This window comes from Macaca fascicularis, chromosome 2 (genome assembly GCF_037993035.2).
Source record: "Macaca fascicularis isolate 582-1 chromosome 2, T2T-MFA8v1.1".
NCBI classification, from domain to species: Eukaryota; Metazoa; Chordata; class Mammalia; order Primates; family Cercopithecidae; genus Macaca; species Macaca fascicularis.
The window spans coordinates 4,108,350-4,125,328 of NC_088376.1; the positions used below are offsets into that span (position 1 = coordinate 4,108,350).

The 16,979-nt window shown below is 45.1% G+C and overlaps 1 protein-coding gene across 5 annotated transcripts in view; it reads right to left on the reverse strand.

The window, feature by feature from the left end:
* LOC102136152 (uncharacterized) overlaps positions 1–16,979 on the reverse strand; it is a 92,855-nt gene that overhangs the window by 56,015 nt on the left and 19,861 nt on the right. For 3 of the 5 annotated variants that reach the window (XR_012430566.1, XM_065539703.2, XM_065539702.2), the window contains one exon: positions 7,094–7,138. Coding sequence is in view for 3 of the 5 variants with exons in the window: in XM_065539703.2 (XP_065395775.1) it covers positions 7,094–7,138 (45 nt within the window). In the remaining 2 variants the exon portion in view is untranslated. Of the gene's footprint in view, positions 1–5,882; positions 7,139–10,705; positions 10,860–16,979 lie in introns of those variants that run through there. The other 2 variants (XR_012430567.1, XM_074030765.1) reach the window with 2 other exon arrangements.

The following is a 16,979-nucleotide window of genomic DNA, read 5'->3' on the forward strand; positions in this document are numbered from 1 at the left end:
AATGAGGAATTTTTGTGGATTTTTGAAAGGTATAAATGGGATGATTAATCATAACAAAAAAGCTCTGTCTGTATACATGAGCAAACACACTATAAATCTGCGGGATTCAGTCTCCACTGGTGCATCATCTGACACTGAGCTGAAGGCGGAGGAGAAAGGTTAACCCTCCTCATTCCCTTCCCCACCCCACAAAGAGTTGGTCTTTTCTGGTCAGGTTTCCGAGGCAGTAAGCATTTTTTTGAGGATTTTATAATGTGCCAGACCCTGCTCTGGACACCTGTGTAGAAAGAAAGATCTTGAAGACTCTTGCCCTGTAGGGACGTTTATAGCTCGGGGAGCAGGTGGAGGAAGAACAGAAAAAAATCACACTAATATTTAATTACTTAAAAAAATTGTTTTTTCAAGGCCGGGCATGTAATCCCAGCATTTTGGGAGGACAAAGCTGGCAGATCACCTGAGGTCAGGAGTTTGAGACCAGCCTGGCCAACATGGTGAAATCCCGTCTCTACTAAAAATACAAAAATTAGCCAGGCATGGTGGCGAGCACCTGTAATTCCAGCTACTCAGGAGGCTGAGACAGGAGAATCACTTGAACCCAGGAGGTGGAGGTTGCAGTGAGCCAAGATTGCACCACTTCACTCCAGCCTGGGTGACAGAGTAAGACCCTGTGTCCAAAAAAAAAAAAAAAAAAAAAAAGAGAAAGTCTTTATTTTGTTTGTTTAGCTTTTCTGTGGCTTCGGTCTTTAGTTTCCTTTTTATTTCTTTATTTTTTGTTTTATTTCACTATGGAAAATTTCTAACATAAAAGGAGACAAATGGTATCATAAACTTCCATGATTCTATCACCTAGGTTCAATAATTAAGAATTCGGCCAGGCGTGGTGGCTCACACCTGTAATCCCTGCACTTTGGGAGGCCGAGGTGGGCAGATCACCTGAGGTCAGGAGTTCGAGACCAGCTTGGCCAACATGGTGAAACCCTGTCTCTATTAAAAACAAAAAATTAGCCGTGTGTGGTGGCACATGCCTGTAGTCTCAGCTACTTGGGAGGCTGAGGCAGGAGAATTGCTTGAACCCGGGAGGCAGAGGTTGCAGTGAGCTGAGATCATGCCGCTGCACCCCAGCCTGGGTGACAGAGTGAGACTCCATCTCAAAAAAAAAAAAAAAAAAAAAGAATTCATAGCTAATCTTATTTTATCACTAATATCTCCCTGGATTATTCTGAAGCAGATCATATCATGGTATCATTTTCATCCATAAAGACTTCAGTATGCCTCTTGGATTCCTTTTACTTGGTAAGTCCCCCCTCCTTGTAATGTATTTGTTGAAGAGGCTGGGTTACCTCATGGAATTTCTCAACATCTGAATTTTGGTGATTGCATCAGCAGTATCATTTAACATGTTCCCTGTCCTTGGCGTTTCCTGTAAACCAGTAGTTGGATTTAGAGTAGTGATCAGTCTTAGGTTAGTGATTTTTGACAAAAACTATTTCATGATTGTCTTTCATCAGGAGGCACTAATGTATTTGTCGTTTGACTGTCATTGATGATCAAAGTCCAGGTCCGTTAATTTACTAAAGATGGAAAAATGGTGATATTTTAATCCTTCTAGTCTTTGTTTAACAGCTGTAATACATCCCCAAAAAAGAAGCTTTCCCTGATCACCTATGCAGTTAACCTAAGATATTTTTATCACTGGAAAGGTAATATAAATGTTTCTTTCTCTTTATTTGCCAATTTTCAAAATAACAAATGGATCCCTAGCACCCACCAAAAGTGACCAATAGATTTAATTTTTAAAAAAAGCATGAATTCATGGTTTTAAACATATTTGATGAGCTTCAATTCATCACAGTTATAATTCTTATTGATGCTCAAATTATCCTATTCTTTGGTTAGTGGGGGCCTCTTCAAGTTGACTGAGTCTGTTTTGTTTTGTTTTGTTTTTTTAAGGGATGGGGTTACTATGTTGCCCAGTCTGAACTGGAACTCCTGGGCTCAAGCCATCCTCCAGCCTCATCTTCCTGAGTAGCTGGGACTATAGGCACCTAAGTCTTTGTGATAATTTTTTTTTTTTTTGAAACAGGGTATCGTTCTGTCACACAGGCTGGAGTGCAGTGGCACAATCATGGCTCAAGGGACCCTCAAACTCCTGGGGTCAAGCGATCCTCCTGCCTCAGTCTGCAGAGTAACTGGGACCATAGGTGCATGTCACCATGCCTGGTGAATCTTTCAATTTTTTGTAGAGATGGGGGTCTCACTAGATTTCGCAGGCTGGTTTCAGACTCCTGGGGGTCTCACTGTATTTCGCAGGCTGGTTTCAGACTCCTGGGCTCAAGCAATCTGCCCTCCTTGGCCTCCCAAAGTGCTGGGATTATAAGCGTGAGCCACTGCAGTAATTTTGGTGATTGCAACCAACAGTATGATTTAACATGTTCTCTGTCCTTGACATTTCCTGTAAACTAGAAGTTGGATTTAGAGTAGCTGATCAGATTTAGGTTAGGGATTTTGGCAAGACTACTTCATGACTAATGCTTTTCATCAGAGGCACATAATATCTGGCATTTGTCTTTTGAAATCACCCTATTGTCCTTGATACATGCTTAACTATCTGGTGTATAATATGATGTTCCAGGCTCATCTTGTACATTTCTTTCCCAGGAGCCCAGATCTGGAATCAGCCATTTTTCTCAGGAGCCCTGCTTTCTTTTAGTAAATGGCATTTAGAGATCATATACTGTGTGCAAGAAATGCTTGCTTTTGAATTGACGATGGTTTCTAGAAATAATTTGTTACAAGAAAATACTTTATGGGTTCTTACGAATAGTTCTATTTCAAATTTAGGTAAGACTAAAATGTTTCTACTTACCTTTATTGATCTTATACCCATACCTGGGATATAAAACATCCCACTTTTTAAAACAAAATAATTACTCATTGCTTTATCCTATAATACATGCAAACAGTCTTACTAACTGTATTAGTCTGTTTTCATACTGCTGATAAAGATATACCTGAGACTGGGAAGAAAAAGAGGTTTAATGGACTTACAGTCCCACATGGCTGGGGAGGCCTCCCAATCGTGTGGAAAGCAAGGAGGAGTAAGTCACATCTTACATGAATGGCAGCAGGCAAGAGAGACAGCTTGTGCAGGGAAACTCCCACTTTTAAAACGGTTAGATCTTGTGAGACTCATTCACCATCATGAGAACCACACAGGAAAGACCCGCCCCCGTAATTCAATCACCTCCCACTGGGTTCATCCAATGACACATGGGAATTGTGGGAGTTACGATTCAAAATGAGATTTCGATGGGGACACAGCCAAACCATATCATCCCACCCCTGGTCCCTCCTACTCCTAAATCTCATGTTCTCACTTTTCAGAACCAATCGTGCCTTCCCAAAAACAGTCTCCCAGAGTCCTAACTCATTTCAGCATTAACTCAAACGTCCATGGTCCAAAATCTCATCTGAGACAAGTCACATTCCTTTCACCTAGGAGCCTGTAAAAGCAAGTTAGTTACTTCCTAGACACAATGGGGGTACAGGCACTGGGTACACACAGCCATTCCAAATGGGAGAAATTGGCCAAAACAAAGGTGCTACAGTCCCCATACAAGTCCGAAATCCAGCAGGGCAGTTAAGTCTTAAAACTCCAAAACGATCTCCTTTGACTCTATGTCTCACATCCGGGTCACGCTGATGCAAGAAGTGGGTTCCCATGGTCTTGGGCAGCTCAGCCCCCGTGGCTTTGCAGGGTACAGCCTCCCTCCTGGCTGCTTTCGTGGGCTGGTGTTGAGTGTCTGCAGCTCTTCCAGGCACATGGTGCAAGCTGTCAGTGGATCTACCATTCTGGGGTCTGGAGGACAGTGGCCCTCTTCTCACAGCACTAGGTGGTGCCCCAGTTGGCACTCTGTGTGGGCACTCCAACTCCACATTTCCCTTCCACACTGCCCTAGCAGAGGTTCTCCATGAGGGCCCTGTCCCTGCAGCAAACTTCAGCCTGGATATCCAGGCGTTTCCATACATCCTCTGAAATCTAGGCAGAGGTTCCCAAACCTCAATTCTTGACTTCTGTGAACCCACAGGTTGAATATCACATGGAAGCTTCCAAGGCTTGAGGCTGGCACCCTCTGCAGCCATGGCCTGAGCTGTACCTTGGGCCCTTTCAGTCATAGCTGGAGTAGCTGGGATGCAGGGCACCAAGTCCCTAGACTGCACACAGCACGGAGTCCCTGGGCCTGGCCCACAAAACCATTTTTTCCTCCTAGGACTCTGGGCTTGTGATGGGAGGGGCTGCCATGAAGACCTCTGACATGCCCTGGAGACATTTTCCCCATTGTCTTGGAGATTAATATTCGGGTCCTCATAACTTATGCAAATTTCTGCAGCCAGCTTGAATTTCTCCTCAGAAAATAGAATTTTCTTTTCTATTACACTGTCAGGCTGCAAAGTTTCTGAACTTTTATGCTCTGCTTCCCTTATAAAACTGGATGCATTTAATAGCACCTAAGTCACCTCTTGAATGCTTTGTTGCTTAGACATTTCTTCCACCAGATACCCTAAATCATCTCTCTCAAGTTCAAAGTTCCGCAAATCTCTAGGGCAGGAGCAAAATGCCACCAGTCTCTTTGCTAAAACATAACAAGGGTCACCTTTGCTCCAGTTCCCAACAAGTTCCTCATCTCCATCTGAGACCACCTCAGCCTGGACCTTATTGTTCACATCACTATCAGCATTTTTGTCAAAGCCATTCAACAAGTCTCTAGGAAGTTCCAAACTTTCCCACATTTTCCTGTCTTCTTCTGAGCCCTCCAAACTGTTCCAGCCTCTATCTGATAACTCAGTTCCAAAGTTGCTCCCACATTTTTGGGTATCTTTTCAGCAGCACCCCATTCTATTAGTACCAATTTACTGTATTAGTCCATTTTCACGCTGCTGATAAAGACATACCCGAGATCGGGAAGAAAAAGAGGTTTAATGGACTTATACTTCCACATGGCTGGGGAGTCCTCCCAATCACAGTGGAAGGCAAGGAGGAACAAGTCACATCTTACGTAGATGGTGGCAGGCAAGAGAGTGAGCTTGTGCAGGGAAACCATTTTTAAAATCATCAGATCTTGTCATTTACTATCATGGGAAGAGCGCAGGAAAGACCCACACCCACAGTTCAGTCACCTCCCACGGGGTTCCTCTCACGACATGTGGGAATTGTGGGAGTTCCGATTCAAGATGATGTCAGGGTGGGGACACAGCCAAGCCGTATCACCAACACTGCCACACTTCTCACTTCATTACTCAAAACAGTTTCACATATTTTAGAAGGTTTTTTGATTCGGTTGGACTGGGTTTGAGTTTGGTCATGAGGGGATCTCCCATTAGGAATATACAGTGGAATTCCTGAGTGTTAAGGTCATTTGCAATAGTTTCTCACTGTGTAGTTACACCACCAACTTAACAGATTGACTTTTACATTTTGTCAAGTCTAATTTTGTTTTATACTTTTCTAAAGTACTATATCCACAAACTTCCAACATAAATCTATAAAACAAGTTATATTTAGAAAAGTCTAGCTTCTATCCCAATCCTCTCACTCTATTCCCTATCTCCTCCTATGTGATATACCAGTATATTCATATTCCCCCCCAATGATAGCATACTATCAGAATTTTCTTCACCTGGCTTTTTACTCATTAGGCTATATGCTGGCGATCACAACATAGAACACAGAAATATGCCTCATTTCCTTTCAAAGCTGCATGGCACTCCATTATGCGTAGGCATCCTAGCTTATTTACTCTGTTCCCTATTGAAGGGCATTGAGTTATTTCCAGTCTTTTGCTACTACCAATGTTTCTGTAATAAATGGCCTTATGTATATTGATTAATTTTTGAATTTTTGACTGTGTTTTTTTATCTTTTTTTTTTTGTAGAGATAGGGTCTTGCTATGTTGCCCAGGCTGGTCTTGAGCTCCTGAGCCCAAGTGATTCTCCTGCTTTAGCCTCCCAAAGTGTTAGGATCACAGGCATGAGCGACCACATCCAGCTGAGAGTGTCTTCAGGATGGATTCGTAGAAGTGAGATTTCTAGGTCAAAAGGTAAATGTCTATCTAAAATTGCTAGATATTGCTGCTTTGCTCAAGAAACTTACTCTGTTGTGGAAGGAATGATAATGAAGGGGTTGGGAAATGGAGGAAGAAAACAGACCTCCCTGAAGGGCTGACATCATCCTCCTATAGACGAAGGACCCACCTTGACAGGTGGTTTGTTCACACACAGCTGAGAAGATGAGGGTGCTTTTCACCCTCCCAAATCCTCCCCAAAAGGAGGTGGTGCCACTTCCCCACCCTCAACCTGCTGCCATGCTCTGCCTCACCAGCTCCTTAAAAGGAAGGCAGTAGTTAATGTTAAAGCAAAATCAATAAGCCTCATAAACTAAAAAGTGGAAAATAACCTAGCAACTTATTACCATCCCATTTCAGTCAGTTCACTCCCTCAGGAAAGCCAATTGCAATCAGAAGATGGTGCCATGCGACCTGTAGCAGTACATTTGCAGAGGACAACCCAGGGTTGAATGGGCCACCTCCCTTAGCTGGAAAGATGGCAGGCTACATTTCTCAGCACTGCTTTTTCAGCTTCTGATGACACTGAGGATCTCCTGGAGAGGTCCGTGACAGCAGAGCAAGGAGTTTTGATTTCTGAGTGTTTCTCTGCAGCAAGGGCCTGCCCTGTTGGCCATGGGCACTGTCTGGTAAAGTGTAGATCTGCCAGGCTCCTTGATACGCTTGTTCCAGCGAACTGATGGCACTGTCTCTGATGCCTCCACCAGATTTTGCCACTGTCTACCTTGGATTGTCACCCTGCATGGACAGGCCTGGCTTTGCATACAAAGCGATACATTGTGGGGGATTCGTCAGAGTGGTGGAAAAACTATAGAGAGAAAGGACGCAAACCTTCTGAAAGGTCAGAAGGTTCTGCAGAGCCTCGGGGAAGAATAGCAGAAGGCAGCTGTTCTATAACCTTAAGGCAGAGGGCAAGGGAGTAGTACAAGGCAGTGTGGGGGAATTTATCTTAAACAGGCTTGTTTACTTACATTGACCAGGAACTGACCATTGATCATCCATGTGCATCGTGTTCCCTGAAAGGGGAACGATAAATGTTAATTACCTGCAGGTTGTGTTGGCTCCAGGTTTTCGTCATTGTGCCTGCACTGAAGAAAAGCAAAGCAGCTCCAGCTCTCAGGCTGCTCTCCGGACACAAGAGCCAGGCAGTCACCCAGCTGCTCTTACACCGCATACCCCTGTCTGAGTACTCATTTCATCCGTCGGCCATGGTCTGTGGGACAGACCCAGCAATACATGTCCTAAAGACGGGGGTCCTGTCAGCATCACCTCTGGATCCCCAGGAACCCTGGTGCTGACACCAGAGTTTACCACCAGCTGGTAAAACTAGGGCAGCCTAAAAATGGGAATCCCTTCCAAGGCTTTTGTGAGGATTTACAGACGCAGAGCTGTGGTATGGAGCGCTTCGTAAAGTATCAAGTCAAATACAGATGCTCCTTGACTTAAGGTGGGGTTACATCCACCAGACCTCAGGGCATCTGCCCACCTGAGCCTCCCAAAGTGCTGGGATTACAGGTGTGAGCCGCTGGGGCCGGCCAAGTATTCCCAATCTTATTCACTGAGAGGAAAAGGGCTTCTGTCCTTCCTGTGGAAGATAGCCATAAAGGGGGAAGAAAAAGGATGAGGGAGCGTCTGAAAATACAGGCTCACGCCTGTAATCCTGACTCTTAGGGAGGAGAAGGCGGGAGGATAGCTTGAGCCCAGGAGTTCAAGACCTGCCTGGGCAATACAGCAAGACCCCGTTCTCCACAGAAAGGGGGGGAAAAAAAAAAAAAAGAAAGAAAAAATAACCAAGCAAGTGTAAGATGGGGTTACATCCCTGCAAACCCATCGTCAACTGAAAATATCATTAAGTCAATCACCATTAACTCGGGGACTGTCTGTGCAGGTATTGTTATTATCAGAGTAAGCACTGGATAAATGTTTAACACATGAGCAAATAAATAGTGGTGTGGACAAAAAAGGATGATGAGAATAAATGTCCCTGAGGCCAGGCGTTGGTGGCTCACGCCTGTACTCTCAGCACTTTGGGAGACTGAGGTGGACAGATCGCTTGAGGTCAGGAGCTCGAGACCAGCCTGGCCAAAATGATGAAACCTCATCTCTACTAAAAATACAAAAATTAGCTGGGCATGGTGGTGCGAGCCTCTAGTCCCAGCTACCCGGGAGAATGAGGCAGGAGAATCACTTGAACCTGGGAGGTGGAGGTTGCAGTGAGCTGAGATGGCGCCACTGTACTCCAGCTTAGGTGAAAGAGCAAGACTCTGCCTCAAAAAAAAAGAGTAAGTGTCCCGGGAGTTTCAATTAGTAGAAGGGGGAGGCTGGGGCGGGGGGCAGGGCTACTGAAGTAGAGTGATTGCAGGATGGTTGGGTTTGGAAGGATTTGGAGATGTTGGCATATGGGAGTGGGGAACATTTCTAGGAAGGGAAAAATTACATTCGCATTCAACAAGTGTAGCAACAAGCACTGTTTATTTGCAGCAACATTCTGCCCAGAGGGGTCCTCTAAGTAAGTTGTGAGAAACAGTACAACGGTGACTAAATGATCACTAACACCAATTGTGTCACTTTGTGCTGAGTGACCTCCTTTCATCCTCATGACAGCCTCATAAGAGGGTATTATCACAACTCAAGTGGTAGATGAGGAATCTGAGGCACAACAAAGTTCATTAACTTACCTGCAGGAGAGGGAGAGGCAAACCACAGAAGAGCCGTTAATGCCCAACTAGGAATTTGAGCAACCACAGTCAGAAGGGAGCCACTGAAGATACTTGAGCACAGGAGTGACATGGTCATATTGGTGCTTCAGAGAAACGCAATATGGTATAGTAGTTGGGAGTTTGGATTTTGGCACCAGACCACTTGGTTCTTCTAAAATCCCAGTTCTGGCCAGGCGCAGTGGCTCACCCCTTTAATCCCAGCACTTGGGGAGGCTGAAGTGGGTAGATCACCTGAGGTTGGGAGTTCGAGGCTAACATGGCAAAACCCCGTCTCTACTAAAAATACAAAAATTAGCCGGGCGTGGTGGCAGGCACCTGTAATCCCAGCTACTTGAGGGCTGAGGCAGGAGAATTGCTTGAACCTGGGAGGCGGAGGCTGCAGTGAGGTGAGATCACACCACTGCATTCCAGCCTGGGTGACAGAGCAAGACTCTGTCTCAAAAAAATAATAAATAAATAAATAAAATCACAGTTCTACTCCTTGCTTGCTGTGAGATCTTACAAATATTATTTAACTGCACTGAGCCTCAGTTTCTTCATCTATAAAATGGGGGTAATAAAAGCATCCAGCTTATGGGGTCTTTTAAGGGAATAAAATAACACATGTAGAACACAGTACAGTGATGCCATGTACGTGTATGGCAACTGTAAATTATCATCAATGTAAGCTATCTACCAGGTGGCCTGGAGAGAGGTCAAAGGTAGGGGATAGCAGGAGGCACGGACTGAAGGCTAGGGTGGAATAGAGAGTAAGATATTTTAAAGTAAGCCTCAACAGGATTCATTACTTGCACACATGGGAGAAGAAAAACAATTAAGAATGACTCTCAGATTCCCAATCTCTTCTTTTTTCTTTACTTATTTGCCCTTTTCTTTTAGTCTCCAAGATTCCCAATCTTTTTATTTATTATTATTATTATTATTATTATTTTGAGACGGAGCTTCACTCTTATGGCCCAGGCTGGAGTGCAGTGGCACAATCTCGGCTCACTGCAACCTCCGCCTCCCAGGTTCAAGCAATTCTCCTGCCTCAGCCTACTGAGTAGTTGAGATTACAGGCATGCGCCACCACGCCCGGCTAGTTTGGTATTTTTAGCAGAGATGAGGTCTCATCATGCTGGCCAGGCTGGTCTCGAACTCCTGACCTCAGGGGATCTGCCCACCTTGGCTCCCAAAGTGTTGGGATTACAGGCGTGAGCCACTGCACCCGGCCAAGATTCCCAATCTTATTCCCTGAGAAGAAAAGGGCTTCTGTCCTTCCTGTAGAATATAGATAGCCATAAAGGGGGAGAAAAAAAAAGGATGAGGGGGCTTCTGATAGAAACGCGAAAACTCGGAGAGAAGCTAGTTTTTTGGAGCGAGATCACACTTTGGGAGGGTGTGTGTATGTGGGGTGGGGGGTGTCAAAAGGATCCTGGGTTCTATTGTCAGCTCTGCCACCAGTTGGCTGTGTCCCTTGCCAAAAACCTCTTTCCTTTTCTGGACTTCAGTTTTCAGTCAGTGAGATTAAGCTTTTACACTTGAGATCTTAGAATTCTCTCCCAACTCAGACGTTCTCCAGTTTCACCTGATCACTATATAGCACTTGAAAGGGATGATGGTGCTAATAGCCTGGCTCTTAGGAGCCTTCTTAGTAAAAAAAAAAAAAAAAAAGAAAAAGAAAAAAAAGAAACAAAGAAAAAGAAAAAAATATTTTAAAAATTTATTTAATTTTAATTTCTTTTCTTTTTTCCTTTTTTGAGACAGAGTCTCACTGTCACTCAGGCTGGAGTGCAGTGATACAATCTTGGCTCACTGCAATCTCTGCCTTCCAGGCTCAGGTGATCCTCCCACCTCAGCCTCCAAGTACCTGGGACTACAGGTGTGCACCACCATGCCTGGCTAATTTTTGTATTTTTTGTAGAGATGGGATTTTGCCATGTTGCCCAGGCTGGTCTCGAACTCCTGAGCTCAAGTGAGCTGCTCACCTTGGCCTCCCGAAGTGTTGGGATTATAGGCGTGAGTCACCGCACCTCGCCTGTAAAAAAAAAATTTAAAGTAGAAAAGGAGGGGTTTCACTATGTTGCCCAGGCTAGTCTTAAACTCCTGGCCTCAAGTGATCCTCCTGCCTCAGCCTCCCAACGCACTGGGATTACAGACACGAGCCATTGTACCCAGCCCTGTTCTTGAGGTTCAGGGGGAGGTGATGTGAAGAGGAAGCAATATGAGAAGAAGAAACCTCCTTCTTCTTTCTTCCTGCTCCCTTAAATGTTGGACCTCAGGCCCGGCAAGAGACCCCTTGGCGAGGCTCTCCAAAACAACCTCTGCATGGATCCTCCCACGGGTGACTCAAGAGATTCTGGGAACTGGTGTCAGAGAAAGTCAAGTGCAATGTTTATTTTATTTAGCCGCACTCTCTTCCACTTGATTGGTTCCTGACTGGGCTTTTGTTTTTCTACCAGATTAGAGAAGAAAGGGAAGGTTGTTTTAAAAAGTTCACTATCCTTAGCAACAGTGAAACCAGACCCTTGGTGGTGGCTGGGGCCCAGCAGAGCTTGTGTTTACCCAGAGGGTGCACTTGGGGGTAGGCGGTGGAGTGTACCTGCCCAGGTGTGTGGCCTGCACCTGGCCTCAGGCAGGTGTTTAGCACCTTCCACTCAGCACAGCCTGAAGGAGAATGGGCACACACTCTTCTGGGAAGACCTGCATTTTGAAATGGAGTTTTACATAAAATAAAACAGAACAACCGGGGCTGAAGAATGCGCGTGCCGAATGCATACCAACACCTGGAACACATTTGATCCGAGGAAATGAGCCCCTTGCAGGAGTTTTGGTTTTTTTTCCAAATAAAATACCAGTTACGTAACACAGCTAAACAGTACCATAGAGATGGTGTCCTCTCTCTCTCTTTATTTTATTTTTTAATTTTTGAGGCAAAGTCTCACTCTGTTGCTCAGGCTGGAGTGCAGTGGTGCATTCATAGCTCACTGCAGCCTCGAACTTCTAGGCTCACATGATCCTCCTGCCTCAGTCTCTCAAATAGCTGGGACTACAGGTGCACACCACCGTGCCTGGCTAATTACTTTTTGGTAGAGATGAGGGTCTCCCTACGTTGCACAGGCTGGTCTCAAACTCTTGGCCTCAAGCGATCTGCTAGCCTCGGCCTCCCAAAATGATGGGATGGCAGGTGTGGGCCATCATGCCTGGTCTTCCCCTTTCTTATGAGCTGGCACCTGTGGCTAGATCATTTCCCTCAGGCATTGACAACATGGAAGAATTAAACTAAGGGATTCAAAATTAATTCTAACATATAGTGACTCATACTCGTTTTAACTTGAATTGGTCCTTAGACTTAATGACAGAGGACACATTGACCTTCAACAGGCTTCTTTCAGCTCACACAGAATCATCATTATCGGTCCTGTTAGCAAACATTTATTGGGCATTTTTGTGTTAAATAAGATCTCGTTTGTCAAAAATGTTTCATATACTTTAAAGCACCATGCAAAGATGATAATGTGCTTGGTGGATTCACAGACTCCAAAAATATCATGCTCTATATTTTACAGGTAGGGAAACTAAGGCCCTGGGAAGGAAAAGACTTACCAATCTTTCCCTATTTTATTCGTCTTTGTTTCTTTCTTTTTTCTTTATAAAAAATTTTTTGAGGCTGGGTGTGGTGGCTAACGCCTGTAGTCCCAGCACTTTGGGAGGCCAAGGCAGGCGGATTACTTGGGGTCCTAAGTTCGAGACCAGCCTGGCCAACATGGTGAAACCCCGTCTCTACTAAAAACACAAAAACTAGACAGGCATGGTGGTGAACACCTGTAATCCCAGCTACTTGGGAGGCTGAGGCACGAGAATTGCTTGAACTCGGCAGGTAGAGGTTGCAGTGAGCCAAGACTGTGCCACTGCACTCCAGCCTAGGCACTAAGTGACACTCTATCTCAAAAATAATAATAATAATAATAATAATAATAATATTTAACCCAGTTCATAACTTTCCCTATTTTAAATGATAGCACTAGGCGCTGATGATTCAAGGAGATGAGAAATGCAAGTAATACTCTAGCTCTTGAGAGAGGACACTGAGAAATTAAGCCCAGAGTGTTTAATCGCTCATTTGGACTTTACTTGAAGGGCATGTCCTGATGCCTCTGAGAGTGACCTGGTGACACAGGAGCTCAAATCTTCAAGTTTGAAGACAGTAGCAAAACCTAAAAGGGAAGAGGGCACAGGAGTGACTGGGGACAGAAGAGAATCCTTGGCTGCTTGGATCAGATAGTGGGCTGCTGAAGGCAGTGACTGAGATCCTGAAACACGGCATAGCTCCCAGAGCAGGTGGCATCTGAAGGAACCTAAGCAGCAGGTGCTGGAGAACCACAGTGCAAGGGTGCCGGAGGGAGGGCATCATTCTTACTCTCGGTCATTTATTCACATTTATTTATTTATTTATTTAATATTATTTATTTTTATTGATACATAATGATGCACATATTTGGGAGTTACATGCGATAGTTTTATTATTATTAGTTTTTTGAGATGGCGTCTCACTCTGTTGCCCAGGCTACAAAGCAGTGGTGCGGTCTCAGCTCACTGCAACCTCTGCCTCCCGGGTTCCAGCAGTTCTCCCACCTCAGCTCCTGAGAAGCTGGGATTACAGGCGCCACCACCACGCCTGGCTAATTTTTTGTATTTTTAGTAGAGATGGGGTTTCACCATGTTTGCCAGGCTGGTCTAGAACTCCTGACTGCAGATGATCCACCCACCTCGGCCTCCCAAAGCTCTGGGATTACAGGTGTGAGCCACTGCAACCAGCTGTGATAATTTAATACATTCATATAATTTGTAAAGATCAAATCTGTGTAGTTGGGATATCCATTATCTTAAATATTTGTCTTTTCTTTGTGCTAGAGATATTCAAATTATTCTCTTCTACCTTTTTTTTTTTTTTTTTTTTTTTTTTTTTTTTTTTTTTTAGTGACAAGGGCTCACTATGTTGCCCAGGTTGGAGGAGGGCAGTGGCTATCCATAGGTGCTATCCAAGTGCACTACAGCTCCAACTCCTGGGCTCAGGCAATCCTCCTGCCTCAGCCTCCCGAGTAGCTAGGACTCCAGATGCATACCACCACGCCTAGTGTCACTCCCATTTATGAAGCACCTATTCTGTTTCATGTCACAGGATCGTGGCACAGGGAGCAGGCAGGAGTCCACGAAGGCAAGCTGTCGCCATGGGGGATAATCAGGGCGAGCGTTAAGCAGGGCCAGGACAGGTTGGGAGACACATTTACACTTTGTGAGTGGAGCAAGAGTTGTTTGTTCAATGATAAACATCTTTCGAGTATATTCTATATGCCAGTAAAGTTCTAGACATGGAGAACAGTGGGCAAAATGCCCTTGTAGACATTACATTCTACTGGGGAGGGGGAGCTAGACAATAAATAAACTACCATCTATAATACGGCAGATGGTGATTCATGCTATGGAAAAAAAAAAAAAAACCAGATCAGGACAAGGGGCTAACGGTATCAAGGGGAAGGGATTTCAACTGTAGGCCTCAGTGAGGAGGGGATATTTAAACAAAGACCTGAAAAAGGTAAGGAAGCAAGCCGTAGGGCTACTGGTAGAGGCAGACGGCACAGCAAGTGCAAAGGCGCTGAGGTGGGAGTGTGCCTGGTGCACGCACACTTGCAATGCAAAGTCACTAGTGAGGCCAGGTGTGTGGCTTGCACCTGTAATCCCAGCACTTTGGGAGGCCGAGGCAGGCAGACTGCTTGAGCTCAGGAGTTTGAGACCAGCCTGGGCAACATGGCGAAACCCCTTCTCTACAGAAAAAAAAAAAAAAATATATATATATATACACACACACACACACATATACTGTGTATATACATATTATATATATATACTGTGTATATACATATTTTATATATATATACTGTGTATATACATATTATATATATATATACTGTGTGTGTGTGTATATATATATGTACAAAAAATTAGCCAGGTGTGGTGTTGTGCACCTGTAGTCCCAGCTACTCTGGAGGCTCAGGTGGGAGGATCGCTGGAGCCCAGGAGGTCGAGGTTGCAGTGAGCCATGACTGCACCACTGCACTCCAGCCTGGGCAACAGAGCAAGACTCTGTCTCAAGAAAAAAAAAAAGGCCGGGTGAAGTGGCGGCTCATACGTGTAATCTTAGCACTTTGGGTGGCCGAGGTGGGCAGATCTTTGAGTCTAAGAGTTCGACACCAGCCTGGGCAACATGGCAAAACCCTCTTTCTACAAAAAATACAAAAATTAGCTGTGTGTGGTAGCACACATCTGTAGGCCCAGCTACTCAAGAGGCTGAGGTGGGAGGATCACTTGAGCCTTGGAGGTGGAGGCTGCAGTGAGCTAAGATTATGCCATTGCACTCCAGCCTGGGCGACAGAGCAAGACCCTGTCTCAGGAAAAAAAAAAAAAAAAAAAAAAGAGAGAAAGTCTTTACTAGGGAAACACATGGACTGTTTCGCTGCCACAGGCTGACATTTTCTTCCTGGCAGTTTACAGTGAAATTTAGTAATGAATACCCACACCCACACTCGCAGATCAGAATAGACCACCGCCATAAATACTAGGTCAGCGTTCCCTTCCCAAGCTTAAAACTTCAGGGTGACTGTGGGACCCCCCACCACAGGGTCCCCCACCGTGGGCTTAACGCTGTGGGTTCACCTTAGCTTCACTCCCGCACTCAGAACAAGGTGACACCCACTGGGCCTGCAGCAAAGGTGGGAATCTTGGGAAAACACAGCTGCAGGCTTCAGCTGGCGTGTGAATGTTCCTCTGCATCCCGTGCTTGTTGTTTTCTGATTTGCTTGGCTCGGAAAGCTTAGCTTTGGGGCTTTAAACTTAACCCCAACAGACCTGAATGGATGCCTCTTAATTATGTCTGTGATGTAGTAAATCAACACCCTATTAGGAAGTCATTCAACTTCAACTATTAAATATTCAGAAACTTTTTACAAGAGAATTGCAACATGTAAGCCCTCTGGCAGAAAGAGATGTTACTAATCTGTTTTGTGTACAGAGAAGTGCTGGCTGACACTTTGCAAAACAGAGCTGAGCTACCAGTTACATGCTCCTTCATGTATTTTATCAAACCAAGAGTTTAATTCCTGCCACATAAATAACTGTAAAGCATCTAGTATAACCACTACCCCAACCTTTCCTGCCTAATTCTTTTGCCTCTTTGTGGTTCCCTTTATCGAGACTTAACATTGGAATCACGTTCTGCTTTTCAGAGACAGAACATTCATTCATTCATTCATTCAGCAAGTTTTCAGTACTGTGGCTGGGCATGGTGCAATCCCAGCACTTTGGGAGGCCAAGGCAGGCTGATCACTTAAGGTCAGGAGTTCAAGACCAGCCTGGCCAACATGGTGAAACCCCATCTCTAATAAAAATACAAAAAGATTAGCTGGATGTGGCAGCGCACGCCTATGGTTCCAGCTACGCAGGAGGCTGAGGCAGGAGAAACGCTTGAACCTGGGAGACTGAGGTTGCACTGAGCCGAGATTGTGCCACTGCACCCCAGCCTAGGTGACAGAGTGAGACTCTGCCTTAAAAAAAAAAAAAAAAAGTTTTCAGTATTGAGCACCTTCTCTGGGCCAGGCCCTGCTCTAGGCTCTTGGGATATATTGGCAAATGAGAAAGATCTCTGCCCTGGTGGAGCTTATATTCAAATGCAGAAAACCGACAAATTGTATAGGGTATTAGAAGGTGACACATGATATGGGAAAAATAAGCCATGGAACCGAGTGTTGGTGGTGGGGTAGGGGGTGGGGGCGGAGGCAGTTACAATGTTAAACAGGGCAGTCAGGGTAAATCATATGGGCGGCTTGACGAAGATGGGGCAGTAACCAAACAAGTACTGGGAGGAAGAGCAGCAAGGAGAGGGAGCAGCCAGGGTGCAGGCCCAAGGTGGCACATGCTTGCTGTGTCGGAGCCCTAAGCAGACCATGTGGTGGGCGAGGAGTGAACCACAGCAGGACAGGAGGAGGGGATGTCAGGAGAAGGAGGTAGGGAGGGAAGCAGATCGTAGTGCTTTGTAGCCTGCAGAAGGATGTTCACTGGTTTTTTGGGGTTCATGTAGGAACTCAAGTGATTGGACCAACAG